Raw genomic sequence first — 16368 nt, 5'->3', positions numbered from 1 at the left:
CAATCCTGCCCTGCTCAAGGATGGGAGTAGTGACCTAGTGCTGTTTATCTGCTAAATTATAATTAAAATATATTAAAATACAATTTTAATGCGTAGATTTGTCTAATACAATTCACAATTACATGGTTGTTTTCCATCTCCCATTTCTGGGTGCCTGTAACAGGGATATGATCACAGTGTATAGCTTATAAAACTCCTTCAGATGAAAAGTGATATAAATTCAGGCTCCTCAAGTAGCATCCCACTGGGTGCTCCACTTCAGGCACACGTATGCCTCTCAAGACCTGGGTTGGAGATTTTCTGTTAGCAGTGTGGGTCCTGCCCGCGCACACGCTCTATACAACCTCATGCTGCACACCAAGGGTATACAGAGCTGCATGGGCGAACAGCCCGCAGTTCCTTCTCTACAGCCTTGGCCTGAGATGGAGCCTTGTGGTGCCTGAGCGTGTTCTACACTTGTTCTTTTAGTTTCATGTTTCTAGTTCCCATTAGTTGTCCGTATTGGCGGGTAGTGATCGATCTATCGGGGATCGATTTATCGCATCTCCTCTAGATGCGGATAAATCGATCCCCGAACGTGCTCCCTGTTGACTCTGGAACTGCAGCTCACAAGAGGCGGAAGCGGAGTCGACGGGGGAGCGGCAGCGGTCGACTCGCCGCCGTCCGCACAGCCAGGTAAGTCGACCTAAGATACGCCAACTTCAGCTACGCGAAGTTGCATATCTTAGGTCAACACCCTCCCCCAGTGTAGACCGGGGATAAGCGTATCCGTTGCTTGGGAGAGTCTGATATCTAGCTGCTCTCAAATCTAGAGCACACAAGTACTGGGAGACCAAACTGAGGTTTCTGATGATGGCGTGCTCCCTTTGACCTGCTTCCGAGTCAGGAGACTCACTCCCCCGTATATCTGTCTCCAGACAGATCCAGTGCCCCTTCGACCTTGGCTCCGGTCTCCCCTAAAAGGGTGAAGACTTCAGAGGACTCAGGGAAAGCTCTGAAGAAGAGAAGCTTAGTCTCCCACCACCAGGAGATGGCTCCCAAAAGGCCTCGATCTCCCACTAAGTCTGTGCCGTCGGAGGCCTCGACTTCTTGGTTTGGTACTGTGAAGGCGAAGGATTCTTCCTCCGGTACCAGCAGGACCAGGAGATCCCAGACTGCTTTGGAGAAGCACAGCTGCAGCAGGCCCTGGTACCGTGTATGGAGGACAACGAGGTCCAGGACAGACATTTCTCTAAAACAGCACCATCTACATTAGACTTACCAGTGGTGCTTTCTCACTTGTCTCTGTCAGTACTGGGAAAAATTCAAGCACTAGACGCCTTCGGCCCCAGCATCTATGTGCTCCATGTTAACGGTACCATCCAACTCACCCGCTTCGTTGGTACCCACCGGAATTCTGTTGCACCAGAGACTCGTCAGGTTTAGACGAGCCAGAGTCCTCACTGCTTATGGATACCGAATGACTATTGGTACCAAGACCCCCGTCGCTGGATTACCATTGCTTCCCAGTACTGCAGGACTCTCCTCCTTTTTCTACTGGGGCCTCCCTGCTGGAGGACACTGAGGAAGATCTAAGATGACTCAACACATGTGCAAAGTTTCAGAAGTTCCGGGTGGTGATTCTGGCAGCTGTATTTCCTTCTCTAGAGGCAGAAGATTGGTTTTTGGCCCTCGACCTACAGTCCGTTTATTTCCATGTAGCGATTCACCCAGCACATAGGAAATAACTATGTTTTACCAGGGGACAGGCACATTTTCAATACTGAGTACTTCACTTCAGCCTCTCTTCAGCTCCAGAGGTGTTCTCAAAAGTTCTAGCAGTAGTGGCACTTACCTTCAGCAAGAGGCAATTTTAGCCTTTCCGTATCTCGACAACTGACTACTCGAGGGCTGATCTTACAAAGCAGTGCTGACCTCCACCCAGAAATCTCCTGCTTTCTCCTAGGACTGGGGTCTCCAGCTAAATGCAAAGTATCAGAGGTGTAGCCATGTTAGTCTGTAAAAAGTGACAAAGAGTCCTGTGGCACCTTATAGACTAACAGACGTATTGGAGCATAAGCTTTCGTGGGTGAATACCCACTTCGTCAGACACATGTGTAGAGTGTGTGTGTGTGTGGGGGGGGAATGGACACTGCTAACAAAAAATCTCTGATCGAGGGCTTGAGAGGCGCATGCACACCTTAAGTGGAGCTCCCGTAGGGGGAAATACCTCAGAGAACTGCAGTTACTGCACAAAGTGAGGAACCTCTTCTTTTTATTGTCCTGTGAGCAAATGTCACAAAGACATAGTCTTCCTCCTGTGAGCAGCAGCCACAGATCAATGCTGAAGGCCGAAGCTTTAAAAGGGTTTCTGCCCTATTTACCATGCACTGCTGTTTCAGGGAGCAGGAGCTCAAATCAGATCAAGAGGCAAAGTAGGAAATTTTCATTTTGTTGTTAGGTCCTATGAATTTGTGTGAAATGCAGGACTTTTTAATCATGCCACTAGCACAGTAGTGCTCTGGGCTCTTACTCCAGAGTTTTTCCCTTGGGCATGGAAAATTCCCAGCATTATTTCATATAACCCCACAAGGGAAATCTGGGGACAGCAGCCCTAAACTGTTCCCTTTTCCTGAACCCTCTACAAATGTGGGTTCAGGAAAAAAAGATTGCCCAACCTGTGTCAGTATTGCCCCATGTAATTGCCATAACTCTGATCAGTTGCAGCAGGGAATAAGAGGGTGCTCTTTCCCACGCCCCTTGTAAAACAGAAGGAATCCTTTGTTTATAATCTGTAAAAGAACTAAACCAGTGACCATGCTGACGTTCCAGCAAAGCTTAAAACAAAGATGGAGAAATGCAGTTGCCTAACAATGGGCCTGATCAGCACCAGGCCCCAACTCTCGTGCTGCATTCAGGGCTAGTTAATACTCACAGATCCTGATCAATGGGAATGGATTTTTTTTTTTTTTGCACTGAGCCATTTATGCTAGAGCTGCCCTCATGTCTCCAGCATTGAAGTGAAGAGTCCTGCCGCCCTGCCACTTTGCTGAGGAGGGCATGCTAGCTCCCACCTCAGCTCCAAGAATCAGCCATGTCTGGCAGCTAACTTTTAGAATGATCTGAGAAGATGGTTCAAGCACTTAGTCCTGTTCATTGTACAATAGGAATCCTGTTAATGTTGGTTGTGACACTTAGATTGTGATCAGGTCTCCTGCTACGTTGATTCTGCAACATCAAAGGCCCCCTTACTAGAAATAACCACATTTAAATAAGATGGGGATCAGCACCATTCTGATCTGAGCACAGACAGGTCCTTGGGCTAGTTGTTTCTCTCACTCACTCACTCACCACTCGCTCTCTCTAACAATTTTTAGCCTCAACCACAAATCCAGCATGATCACAGATGCCATAGCATTAGGGTGACCAGACAGCAAGTGTAAAAAATCGGGACGTGGGGTGGGGGTAATAGGCACCTATATATGACAAAGTTCCAAATATCGGGACTGTCCCTATAAAATCAGGACATCTGGTCACCCTAAATGGCAGTCGCAGCCATAAGGGATTAAAGACACTTTCTGCAGAGCCCCCAGTTCCTGACCTTGCTGTTGGATCCAGCCCAGCTCAGCTAAAGGAAGAGGTAAAGAAGTTACTCTGTACTTCCCCCGGCTGTAAACCAGCTCTCCCTGTTAGGAACTGCCCAGAATGAGTATGATCTTGCAGCACTGGCTTTCTGCCAACAGTCTTTCAACTGTAATGCAACATCTGTTGACTTAATCTCCCACAGGCTAATTTCCCCCTCCCCCACCACCTAATCCTCCCTTTCTGAAGCACTTTTACCCTGAAATTGGACACACTTCCCGTTCACACAGGCTTTCCCAGCAGCTGAAGGAAGGGAGATGAGTGCCATCAGCCCTACTTGATGTGTTCTTAACAACCTGTTGTGTCAGCACCACAAAGACTCCGGATGCTAAATGACAGGCTGTGCGTGGAACAAGACAAGGCTTGCGCACTCTGGAATGCATCCCTGAGTCGGTTTTAAGCCGTTAGTGTGACTCAGCGACTCATTAAACAGTGTTTTATTGGGCGCAGCTATAGACAATTGAAATTAGTGTGGGACTTCTAGGTTCTAATCTTAGTGCTGCCCCAACTCACTAGTAAATTACTCAGTGCCTCAGTTTCCCCATCTGTAAACTTCTTGCCTGCCGTGTGGCGCTTTCAGGGAAAATCACCTCATTCGTTTTCAGGCAGCCTAGTTGTCGTCCAGCTCGGAGACCATCCAGCCCAGGTGCTGGGCAATGCTCCATCATTCCCTTGGGCCTTGTCCAGTTTTAGTTTCTGGATTGCAGGGCCATGAGACAGCGCCAAGTCCCAACCGGGCTCCAGCAGAGTCTCACCTCCGTCCAGGCAGGCTCTGGTATCCCAGCTAGTGGCTGCCATTCACTCCCTGCAGTCCTCCCCAAGGAAGCGGAGCTGGGCAGTTGGGAAGCAGCTGCTCCCCATTTAGAAGGCGACTGCTCTCAGCCTAATCTCTAGAGTGGCTGCAGCTACCACCGTGAGAGGCACATTGTATTAGCACCTGAAACAATTCCTGTCTTTCCACCCCCCACCCATCGTCACTCGGCCAAGGCCTGTCTCATTAGCAGAGTTAACCTCTGCCCCTCCGTCATTTCCCTTGCTCCTCTCTGGCCTCCGACCAGGGTGGGAATGAAGTTCTGGCAAGGAGATGCCTAGCACTGCCCCCAGTATGGTGGCAGGGGTCATACCGCAGTTATTTAGAGAGGAAGCACTCACACCCTGCACCAGCCTTCTGGCAGCCCTCCCCCGTTGCAAGATCATACTAAACATGGCATCTACTCTCACCACAGCAGGTCTCTAGCAGGGGCACCGCTGCCCGGCTTTCCTGTCCCTTCCAGGATGGGAATTGTCATTATGCTTCCTCAAATATACAAACTAAATGGCACTGGAGCACTTTCTGCCTGTGTCTCTGCTCTGTTGGTCCTCGATGACTCAGCTGGCTGCTGCTACTCCCAGTTTAGCACCAACAATGAATTTCATTAATAGGCTATTTATTCCCCCGGCTGGCTGTTCAAACACTGAGCTCTACCACACTGCACTAAACAGTGTAACCCCCAAATCAGTGCCACCTCCCTTTGCTACCCACTTTTCAGGATGAGCAACACTGGTATCGGGGAAGGGTAGGAGGCAGGAAAAGGTTAGTGGCATCTCTGCATCCCTCCTGTTTCACAGCCCCTTAGACTCCTCCTCTCGCTCACTAATGCTGGACCTGGCATGTCAAGCACACCCACTCCTCGCACTCTGACTCTCACCTAACGCTCCCCCTTCCTTGCCGTTGCCCTCCCCCACCCCCGGCTATCAAGTAACTCCTGTAAAATCAGAGTAGTTACTTAGGAAAACTTTATTTAAAACACCCCAGACATGCAAGGCCTGAAGAATGGGAATGGCAGGATTTTAGGCCGCAGCCTCTCTCCATTTCAGCTGTCTTCTCCTTAAAGCAATTTTCCCTTTATGAATGACATGAAAACACTGTTCCAAGAATGGAGCTTTTAAAACCACTTCAATTACCTGCATGGGAAGGGATTTACCAGCACCTGGCAAACTCAGCTGCCACTTAGAGGCTTCTTGGCACTTACCTGAGTAAATGTATGGATCACCTACTAGGGCTCTGTTCCCCACCCATGCAGAGAGGGCAGAACAGGTCTCCATATACGTGCCCAGCACTTTAGCTAACAGAGTTAGAACAGATCTTACAACCTAAAGCTCAGGAATGCACAGCCCAATCGGTTTCTTCTGGAGAGTGCTTGAAAGTCAAAGTCAGTGGAGGTGCAGACTGCCTGACACCAGGCTGTGCCGAGCCCGTCTCCCCGCAAAGGGATCACTTTGGGCCACTGCAACATCCCTCCACCCCAGCCGCCCAAGTGGCTGACAGTTCAGAAGAGGAGCCTGTCCATTTTGAGACGCCAATTCCCTTTCCATCTTTAATTTTTCTTATTTGACAGAAGGGGGCTTTCTTTGGCTAAGCATTAAAGATCACTCAGATTAAGTTCAGGCAGACTGTCAAACAGGTCACTGCTGAGGTCCTCATCCGACATGCTTCCAGCCTCCTCCTTGGGGGTGCTGTCCTCCAGCTCCAGGCTTGGGGTGGAGAGGTCTTGGGATCCTACAGACACATCGCAGAGGAGTTAGCCATACTCCGGACTCTGAGGCTCAAGTCCTCATCATCAACCGAGAAAAATGGCCCCCGACCTCCCTGTAACTGCAGAGTGATGGCAAAGCTGATCTGCTGCTGGTTTGGAGTCACCAATGAACTCGAAGCAATGCCAATTCGGCATCTACTCAGGCAAATACAAACACAAGAAAACACATTGACAATGTGGGTTTGACTAATTTGTATCGGCAAATATTTTTTTAGTCATGGCCCCCTGCCTCCTAGCAGCCTTTGGGCACGCCACTAGGATATCAATATTTACTACCAATAAGATAGGATAACTAGCTTCCTCTTATGAAATGATGCCTGTTACCTGACCCAGGGCTTTGCTGATCAAATGTTAAACTCAGTCCCTGGCATGTGCCTGCAAGTAATGTTGGAGGAGGGAATTTAACCCCTTGATATGTCCTGGGGAGATTGCTTAGCGAACATCCCAACAGCAACTGGACGTGTTACAACTGCATCTGCAAAGCTGTTAATTGTAGCAGCTTTCCTAGTAAAGACTGACTCAGCGGGATCTGTACTTCGAAAAAACAGAACTCAAGACAATTTCATGTCCCTTAAAGCCCCCATTCACGAGAACCTTAAGCATCTTACTGAAGTAGGGCATGAATTTCCTCTAAAAGAACGTTAACCCCTTTGTTCCTGGAGCTGGGAATTCCCCCAAGGCTAAGTGTTAATGCAAACAAAAGGGTCTTTAACACCCTGAAGCAATGTTGAAATCCAAAGGGATATAGAGTGTGGAAGATGAGCCTTTCGAAAATCGCTGATTTTCACCTTCCTAACCTCATTGGCTGAGTGTCAGCACCAACCAAACATGGAGTGACATTAAAACCTGACCTCCTGGCACCCCTGGGGAATGCTAAGTATTATTATTATTGGTAGTATTATAACTGGCCCTCATACTGCAGCTTAACGTTACCCTGAAACAAGACTGGAAGGGAGGCTCAGACAACGGACACCATAGGGCACCACAGTTTAACCGTGATCCAAGTGCTTTGGATGCCAGTGTCACAGGTCCGGTCAAGCGCCCCTCTTGGCCACTCACCAGACTGTTGTAAGCCTCCAACGTCTGAACAGAACCCATGTACTGTCCCTATCTTGGGGGCCTCTAGGCTCACCCACAGGGTGCAGATCCACTATCTAGCACACCCTCCTGAGAGCCCCTGGGAACCAGTGGTGGCCACTCAGGTTTTTCTTCCTCTTCATCCTCCTCCAACCCCCTCAGCTGAAACACTTCCTCTCCCAGAACACCAGCCGGGGGGTGTTCTGGGTCTGTCGTTTACTTCTTCAAGGGGCGTGTTAGGAGCAACATGCAGCGCACAGACTCTTTGCAAAGGACTCTAGTACCACAGCTTGTTACTTAGCTGCACAAGAAATACACCGATAGATACAAACAATAAACTCTATTTGCATTTCCCTGCCTCAGTTTCCTCACTACCACTCAGCTTTCTAGGATCAGAGTCCTCTGGGGCCATCCAGGGTCCTGCTGCAGTGCCTAGATTGTGTTCTGAAACACGGAACCTTCTCTCCCCGCCTCATCTCTCTGACCCTGGCTGTTCTATCTCCTTACCCTCTCCTGCCCAAAACTCCTCGTGTGGCTCCCAGGGGCTGTTTAAACTCCCCCATTCTCACGCCTGTCTTTGACCTTTCCACTCTCTCCACTTCCCCCACTCCCTGCAGACAAGTTGGGGAAAGTATCTTCCGGCCTCAACTAACCCATTTTCATTCAGGTGTTTCCACCTGGATAGGCAGCCATTAAATTCTGGCCACCCACCCCTGTCCCTAGTCTGGACAGACCTGACACAAGCATGGTGGATACCATATATACAGAAAGACATTCCGTGATACAAACATTTCTTAACAACTTCACAACACTGATCAGTTCACAAGCTGTGTAGCTGGAGTCCCCAAATCATCACCGCCAGGATTCTAGATTGTCCTTGTCAGATAAGACGCTTTGGTAAAGGGGGAAAAGTGAAGTTCTCCAATGCAGACCACAAACAGTCTCGATCTTTAGTACACAACTTGGACAGACTAGATAGCAGCACGCAAAGGAAAGTCTCTGGGTCACTGCACGCTAGAAGATACTGTCCCTCCCTCCCTCCTCAGGGCTGCCACTCAAGAGTAAAGATGTGAGAGGCTGCAGTATGCTCTATTTTATGCAAAATCATACTTCTGTTTACACAGCACCTTCCACCTGATTAGGCCTGACACCAGACAGACAAGGAGCCCTGGAAAGTAAATCTTAAGTAGAGAGCTGGGATTAGAACCAAGAAGTCTGACTCCTAGTCCAATGCTCTGACCATTAGACCATACTGCCTCCCATAGTCAGATGCCAAACACACACACCTACATTGGGCACGGCCTTAGGGCTCTTGTCAAGTTGTGAGTTTGATCTTGGTTTGGGCATTACAAATACTGCAACACTTTTAGGGACACCAAACAGGGACTGGACATACAAAGAGATTCCCCTCTCCCCACAAGGCAGTCACACATCTAACATCCACATTCCCGCTGAAAACAACTCTACTCTTAGGGTATCAAGGGCTTCTAAGCCTGCCATACTTCTCTTACCTTCAGGCTCCTTAATCTCTGTGGCACTAGAAAGCTCGTCAGAGCTGACATCTGTGAGACTGAGCTCAGAGGCAGAATCATCACTCAGGGAGGAAGAAAATATCTCCTCTTCTCTCGACAAATCATTGCTTTCCACTAAGAGAAACACACCAACAAGCAGGATAAGTTAAGAGCTGAGCTCATGGTTAAAGAGCATAGGCCGGATTCCTCAGTCTTCATAAGCAATACAACCATTCTGGTTTCATAGCATCGTACTCCTACTCTGCACTGGTGTAAATAACTGAACAAAGGGATGGAGAGCCAGGCCCTGAATCCTGTAAATCGAGACTAGACGTGCACTGGACACGCACTGGGGGCAATGCCCCTGCAATGAACTCTCCCATCTCTGACTCTGTGACTAAAGACAAACCAAGCAGGATCACAGGAGAGATGAAGGAAACAGAGAAGCCAGCCAGATTCCTGGCTATCCCCGACCCGTAAACTACTCCTTGCCCTTGGGAAGTGATTGTCTGGAGAAGGAGTCCAATAAAGCAACATTACTAGAATTCTCAGGACTTCCAGGCTCTCTGCTGCAAGCCAGGGAGTCGAGCCCCCGTTAGAGCCAGGACTTCTGAGGCTTTCAGGCAGGGAGCCTGGAATCCCTGACATGGGAGGGCTGCCCAGTCACAGACCCAGGAAGCCCCCTGCTCCCTGGCCCCCAGGCAGTCCGCATGGTGGGGCTACCCCAGAACCATGGACCCTGGAAGCCCTGGGCTCCTCAGGAGCCCACCACCAAACCAGGCAGGTTTCCATTGGAACCCTGCCTGTGATTTGATGAAAGTTTGTCAAACCCAAGGATGTTTCCACTAAACATTTCAGGTTCAACAAACCAGCATTTGCCAACGAAACTCTATTTTGTGAGAAAATTCCCAACCAGGTCTACCAGAGAGGACTAGCATCACTTACTCCCATAAGCACTTTCCTTTCCTACGGGCTTAGTGTATGACTTCTCTTCCAAGGGCAGATTTTTCATTTGGTCTTTCAGGTCAGTGACCGTGGATCTGATTGAAACAAAACCAACAACGCTGATTAGCTCCAGGGACTGAAACAGCTGCCAGGAGAGAGACAAAATTCATTCTTGGGATTTTCTGCAATGAGCAATTTTGGTAAACTCATAGTTCAAGGTGGATTCAGCTCTGCTGAGCAACTCATTGTATGTGGGGTGTGGGGCATGGGGGGCAGGGAGACCTGAGGCTTTTACAGAAAGGGAAAGAGAATCAATACTTAATTACAGGAGAACTGCAATTAAATCTCATTATTGGAGATGACTCACTGAGTTAACATAACATCCTCCATGGTGGGTTATTATAGTACAGGAGGCAAGTTTGGTTTCTGATGTCAGAGCAAATTCATCAAGGAGATTCTAACAACAGAGTCATGCTGGACCATGGATGTTTTCACAGATGAATTTTCCACTAAGAACACTAATGGTTATTTATGGATTTTGGGGAGTAGGAGTGAATATAAGTGACTAACGGGGGTATCAGAAGAGAGAACAAGAAGTCAGGACACCTGGGTTCCAATCCCAGCTCTGGTACTGTAACCCTTCCCCATCTACCTCGCTGGGGTGATGGAGAGGAAGATTGTGAGAATGAACTGTGTCTGAAAAGGGCTTTGAGATCCTTGGCTGAAAAGCACTAGGGAATGCCTAATGTTTGTAGTATCATTCCTCATCAGTCTCCCTCAAGGAGAGACCTGGACACGGCTCCTTGCAGAGCCAGCCAGTGCTACATGTGCCCATCAGATGGGGCACTGCCGAGTGATGTGAAGGGCTCATGGCTGCAGGGGCCATGCATGCGTCTCCAGTGTCCCAGCTCAATTCTATTTGCAATACAGGAGAACCTCAGTGTTAGGAGCATCAGAGTTACAAACTGACCAGTCAACCACACGCTGCATTTAAGTACGCAATCAGGCAGCCGCAGAGACCCCAAAAAAGCAAATGCAGCACAGTGCTGCCTTAAACGTAAACTACTGAAAAAATAAAAGGAAAGTTTAAAAAAAAAAAAAAAGATTTGACAAGCTAAGGAAACTGTTTCTGTGCTTGTTTCATTTAAATTAGGATGGTTAAAAGCAGCATTTTTCTTCTGCACAGTAAAGTTTCAAAGCTGTATTAAGTCAATGTCCAGTTGTAAACTTTTGAAAGAACCAAAGTGTTTTGTTCAGTTATGAACAACCTCCATTCCCGAGGTGTCTGTAGCTCGGAGGTTCTACTGTAGTTATACTCTGCCTTCCTAGGCTCCTCCCACCCCATGCATTTTCAGGTGGATAATATATGCGTCACATCCTGCCCCAAACCCAGCCTTTTGCCACCCCTATTTTTTTGCCGCTAGGCACCAGCTTGTTTTGCTGGTGCCTAGAGCCGCCCCTGGCGTCACATCCTGCCCCAAACTGTTGTAAAGTGTTGCTGTTGGGTGGTAAAGAGCCTACCAGGTGCTACCCCAGTAGTGACGGCATTGCAGTGGTGGGTGTCACCACGTTGCACATTGTTTGAGATCCTTCAGGATGAACGGCTCTATGCGATACTGCTTGGCATTGACTTACCTGCTACATCTCTAGAGAACACAGGGATTCCAAATAAAGACCTTTCAGGAACAAATATTTAATAAATAGTCCCAGCTCTGCTGTATTGCAAAGGTCTTCAGTATCAGCCTGATGTTAATGAATGGACAGAGTGCTCCCCTAGGAAGGGAGGTCTGGGGCACACCATTGAGGGAACACTGCCTGCCAACTGAAGGGGTGGTTGGCATTCCTGTGACACGTTATCCCATTGTGGCACCTGGGTGTGTGGGAAAGAGAGTTAGAGACAGTGGCACACACAGAATCCCCAGATACCCCTGGGTCAGCTGGGTTGGAAAGACAAGGGCACAATTAAAGGAACAGTAGCACAGAGCTAAGAATCACTGAAGGGAAAGCTCTAATGTCACCTTCCTCTCCAGGGAAAAGGCCAGAGCCTGCAAGGCCCAGCTGTGTGGAGATCACAGCCAAAAGTAGAGTCAGTTTCCTTTCTCGGCACGGTCCATCATGGGAATGTGACAGCACAGGAAAGCAAGAGGAGAGCCGGGTCGTGCAGGGGTTTAAGGGACACAAGTGGGCGTCTCTTCAAGAGAAGAGGCCCCAGGCAGAAGGGAATTCCTGCTGAGCTGATAGAAAAGGAAAGAACTAAACAGGGGAATCACCACTTTCTGATCAGCGCCACGTGGGTTCACTCCGTGAGTGACAGAGAAGGAGCTTCAGAAGTCAGCCAGTGCCCGTGGTAGAGGGTTTGTGGAGGGGGAACATGAGCATGCTTGCTTACACAGTGTATAGCCACGTGGACTAGAGGGCACAGGAGGGCGGTGAGTAGATATGGAGCCTTTCATCTCCAGGCCAACAGTCTAGGGTCAGCCCAGAGTAGGAACAGCAAGAAGTCATTCACACTGAATGCTGCTGCTCTTTCCCTGTGTGAAGTGGGGTACTCAGTCTAGTTCAAGGTATAGGTATCTCCATCACAAACAGATACCATCACAACTGCTCCCCTAGTCTGCTGCCTCAGCAGAGAGATCAAAGACTGAATGGATCACAGAGCCTGAACTCTCCATCTTCCCCTAGCTGGGACTCCTCTCCTAGGCAGTGGGCAAGCTTGAACTGAGCTGCCCACGTTCTGGAACCTCCAGGGCTCGCAGTTCGGCACTTTATGTGTTTAAAAACCAGAATACCTCATTGGCCAAGGTGCTGGATTGCCAACCCTGGAGATGGATGTTATCTATCCACCAAGCAGGTACAGTGATGCCCTCCCCACACTGCCTCAATAAAAGGTCTCAATCGTGACCCGCAGAGACCCCCTCTAGAAGCAAGAGAGGAATTCAGCTCTGCCTTCTCTGAGGGTCAAGCAAAGAGTCTATTAGTGTTAGTTGTGATGTGGACACCTGCCTACTAGCAACTAAGCTGATATTACCCACAACTCCTTTCACACGGGGGCACTGAACAGTGGTCACACAGCAGCGTGCACACTTGTGCCACTCCCATGTGGTTTGTGGTGAAATATCTCTTGGATATACAAAGAGCTGCACTTGCAGCTGATGTGCCGAGCTCAGTAGGGTGAGGAATGCACCCCATCTTGCCAGCAATGCATGGTGTGTGCACACATGTGGTGCCACATGTCCCACAAGACCCGTGGAAGGTGCATGTCCCCTACCTGATGTGGCCGAGCTCCTGCTGGGTGCTCCGCGTCTCCAACCTGGCTTTGTCCAAGTCATCAGATTGAGTTTTGTGACTGTTCATCAAATCTTCCAGCATCTGTGGATGAGGGGGGACAGTCAGTCACTGCCAAAAGGGCACCCCACAGAGAGCCTCTGATTCTACACTGCAGTGCTGAGCCCAGCAGAACATGCATGTGTGACTTGCTCTCTGTACAGACCTGGAACAGCCTGGGGAAAGCACAGCTGACACAAAACATGCCATCCATGGCAACAAGCACTTCACCTTTCCAACACAGAAGGCGGTGGGCTTATGTTCCTTTACAGTTTGGTGTGCTCAGATCAAGATGGGGTACAGCATACTGGAACCTGTACCCCTTGACCCAGCCTCCTTAATGGAAATTAGGGCCACACTGTAGATCTCTGCTCTCCATGCTTGGCCCACTGACTGCATTTTGACCAACCATAATGTATAAAAACCACCAATCAGTTTGAGAATGTGCTGCCAGAGTCTCTTGGGCAGCAGGTTATGGGGGCTACTTGTCCAGAAGCGCTAGACAGCAGGTGGTTTCTAAAAGGGTTAGAGGGGCTGCAGCTAGCTGGGAAGTATAGCCAGGTCTGACTGTTAGCGCCAATGTATTTTAGGCCCTTCACAACTCTGCCCCTCCCTACTTGTCCATGTGTTTCCCACCGCATTATCTCTTCTCTCCCTCTGCTCTGCCAGCCTCAATCACAAATGTCTTCACGCCTTATGCATGGAATGCTCTCCCTGCTAAGTGACCCATAAGGGCACTGCCGTTGTTCCAAATCCTTCCAACTTCTGCAGTGACATCTACAAGAAATCAACCAAGTCCTGGTGGCTATGATGGGGCCAGTCAGAAACTTTTAGATATATATGCTGGCTTTTTTCTACGAACATGAACACTTGTATATATTTTGAATATGCTCTTCTCCCGAACCCTTCATATATCACTTGTCTTCTTACATTGTTAGCTCTTTGAGTCAAGGACTGCGTTTGTCATGGCACTACTGCAATACCAATACCAAATAAAAATAAGCCATCCTCTGCAGACTGTAACCATACTGATCTTAGTTTTCAGTATTGTCTGATAAACACTTACATTACATAGGAAAGAGAACTGCTACAGTTCGGCCTCACGATTGAGTCTCAGTGTTTAATTTAATTAATGTGGCCCCTTATGAACAGGGATTACAGTGACCCCTCCCCATAATTCCAGGTACACACAGGAGTTGGTTCTAGCCTAAGGAATAAATACTGAAATCAGAAGCACACTGGAAAACACAGTAATATCCTGGTGTTGATTAATGTAGCACCAATAAACCTTTTAGATTATGTTAACACAGGAAGCCTGAGAAATAACGGTTCCGCCATATGGGAACAGATCATCAAATCCATGATCTTTTCTCCAGCCTTCAGAGGAAGATATAAAACTCCCATAAATTTCCTGGATAGTTTTACAATACTATCCAAAGAGAAGATATACTTCCTGCCCCCAGCTGGTGATCAGTATACGCCAGAAGCATAAGGATCGACAGCCAATGTCATTTACTCTAGCCGCTTGCACTGCAGCTGCTATTCATACATGTGCCTAACCCCTCTTTTAAGAACTTTACTTATAATTTTCCTATCATCTGGAATCAGTGAGTTCCACAGGTTATCAAACTATCACATGCTTTAAAAATGCATGTAATGATTTTGCCTGGGGAAGGTGAACCTGTAAAGCTATGTACCTTGCAGTATCGACTTTGAGTTCTCTTCATTTCATCAGTTTCAGACATCTGATTGACTAGATCCTCCTCCTGTCGGTCTAAGAAGGAAAGCAATGTAACTTTACATAGTGAACTGGATTGGTTTTGGCCACAGAGCTGAGTCATAGCAGAATCTACTTCTATTCTGTGCCTGATTTTTAATAGTCACCTCAGCACTCACTTTTCTCTGTGCATATTCAGTCAAAAGCTCAGTGGGCGCCTCTCATGCCAGGACTACATTCTACTGAGGAACTCACGTGAACAGCAGGAGCAGCTGCCAGATCTCCATGGGACTCTCATACAATACCCAGATCTATTACTTTCACAGCTCTATAATAGCACAAATGGGAACGCTGTTATTGACACGGAGCCCTTTACGTACCGTTCGACTCTGACAAATGACTCTGAAAATGACATTGGTGGTTCCCCATTTATTGCCATTCAATGACTATATTTGATGTGCTCAGTTTATAGTAAGTAAAAAAGATGGTTATATTCCTTTCCCCTACTCTGTGTTTTGTTTATTCAGACTGTAAGCTCTTTGGGACAGGGACTGACTCTCACCATGTGTTTATACCGCACCTAGCACAATGGGGACCTGGAATGCAAACGAGCTGCTCCAGTAAACTCAGCTTGGCATCTGAGAGTCAAGCTAGGTTCCTTTTGTTTCATGTCATTACCAAAGATTCTGCACCTCAAATTCTGCCTTTGGTTACAGGTGGGACACTTAACTGCCTCCACAGAAGCTGCTGCAATATAGGGAGGGCAGAATTTAGCCCATAACTGGAGATTCTGTTTATGATTCAAGAGCCAGAATAGAACCCAGCTCCCTCTCCCATGGTTATGTCAGCTCTGCACCCCTAATTGGAGTGAAGTAGTTAAAACTTAGTTACTACAAACAGACGATCTGACTGAATGGTGCTTATGAGTATGAAGGGGTCACTTACACACATTCACTTTGAAGAGTAGAGAGACAGTTTGATAATCTAAAACCAAGGCATTTTCAGGACTGTCTCTGGTCTATGCCCAGTCAAGGTACACCTCTACCCTGATATAACGCCACCCGATATAACACGAATTCGGATATAACGTGGTAAAGCAGTGCCCCGGGGGGGAGGGGGGGCTGCGCTCTCTGGTGGATCAAAGCAAGTTCGATATAATGCAGTTTCATCTATAACGCGGTAAGATTTTTTGGCTCCCAAGGACAGCGTTATATCGAGGCAGAGGTGTACCTGACATCCCATAGCATCCTTGAGAAAGGCCCAATAATAATAATGGCAGCCAGCTCTCACATAGCACTTTTCAGCAGTAGATCTCAAAGCACTTTACAAAGGAAGTCAGTGTCATTGTCAATTCCCTCCCCCTCTTGCCTCTCTAAGGATAGGGCGAGGGTGAAGTTTGAAAAACAGCTGCAGAAGTGTATTGCAATGCACCAACCATTCATTGAATGGACCCCATCTCTCAGAGCGCCACAGTGCAACACACAGAGTCAGACAGAGTGGGGAGACCCAGTGCATGTTCCTCTCCCACCGCTCTGCCCATGCCCTGGTGGGAGTCTGACTGAGCTAGCAAGCCCTGTGCATGCTCCCACACTTCCCC

The 16368-nt window shown here is 48.2% G+C and overlaps 1 protein-coding gene across 14 annotated transcripts in view; it reads right to left on the bottom strand.

Annotated features, from left to right (window-relative positions):
- Positions 1-5950: 5950 nt before the first annotated feature.
- LOC120370021 (golgin subfamily A member 5-like) overlaps positions 5951-16368 on the bottom strand; it is a 27377-nt gene continuing 16959 nt past the window's right edge. For 13 of the 14 annotated variants that reach the window (XM_039484021.1, XM_039484022.1, XM_039484012.1 and 10 more), the window contains 5 exons: positions 14752-14828; positions 12999-13099; positions 9731-9825; positions 8786-8920; positions 5951-6160 (listed from right to left, as the gene is read on the bottom strand). In XM_039484021.1, the coding sequence (XP_039339955.1) occupies positions 6024-6160; positions 8786-8920; positions 9731-9825; positions 12999-13099; positions 14752-14828 (545 nt within the window). In that variant the 3' untranslated portion in view covers positions 5951-6023. The remainder of the gene's footprint in view (positions 6161-8785; positions 8921-9730; positions 9826-12998; positions 13100-14751; positions 14829-16368) is intronic. The other variant, XM_039484023.1, reaches the window with a different exon arrangement.

Source organism: Mauremys reevesii, linkage group 8 (assembly GCF_016161935.1).
Source record: "Mauremys reevesii isolate NIE-2019 linkage group 8, ASM1616193v1, whole genome shotgun sequence".
In the NCBI taxonomy this organism is placed as follows: domain Eukaryota; kingdom Metazoa; phylum Chordata; order Testudines; family Geoemydidae; genus Mauremys; species Mauremys reevesii.
This window is presented reverse-complemented; position numbering and strand designations above follow the sequence as displayed.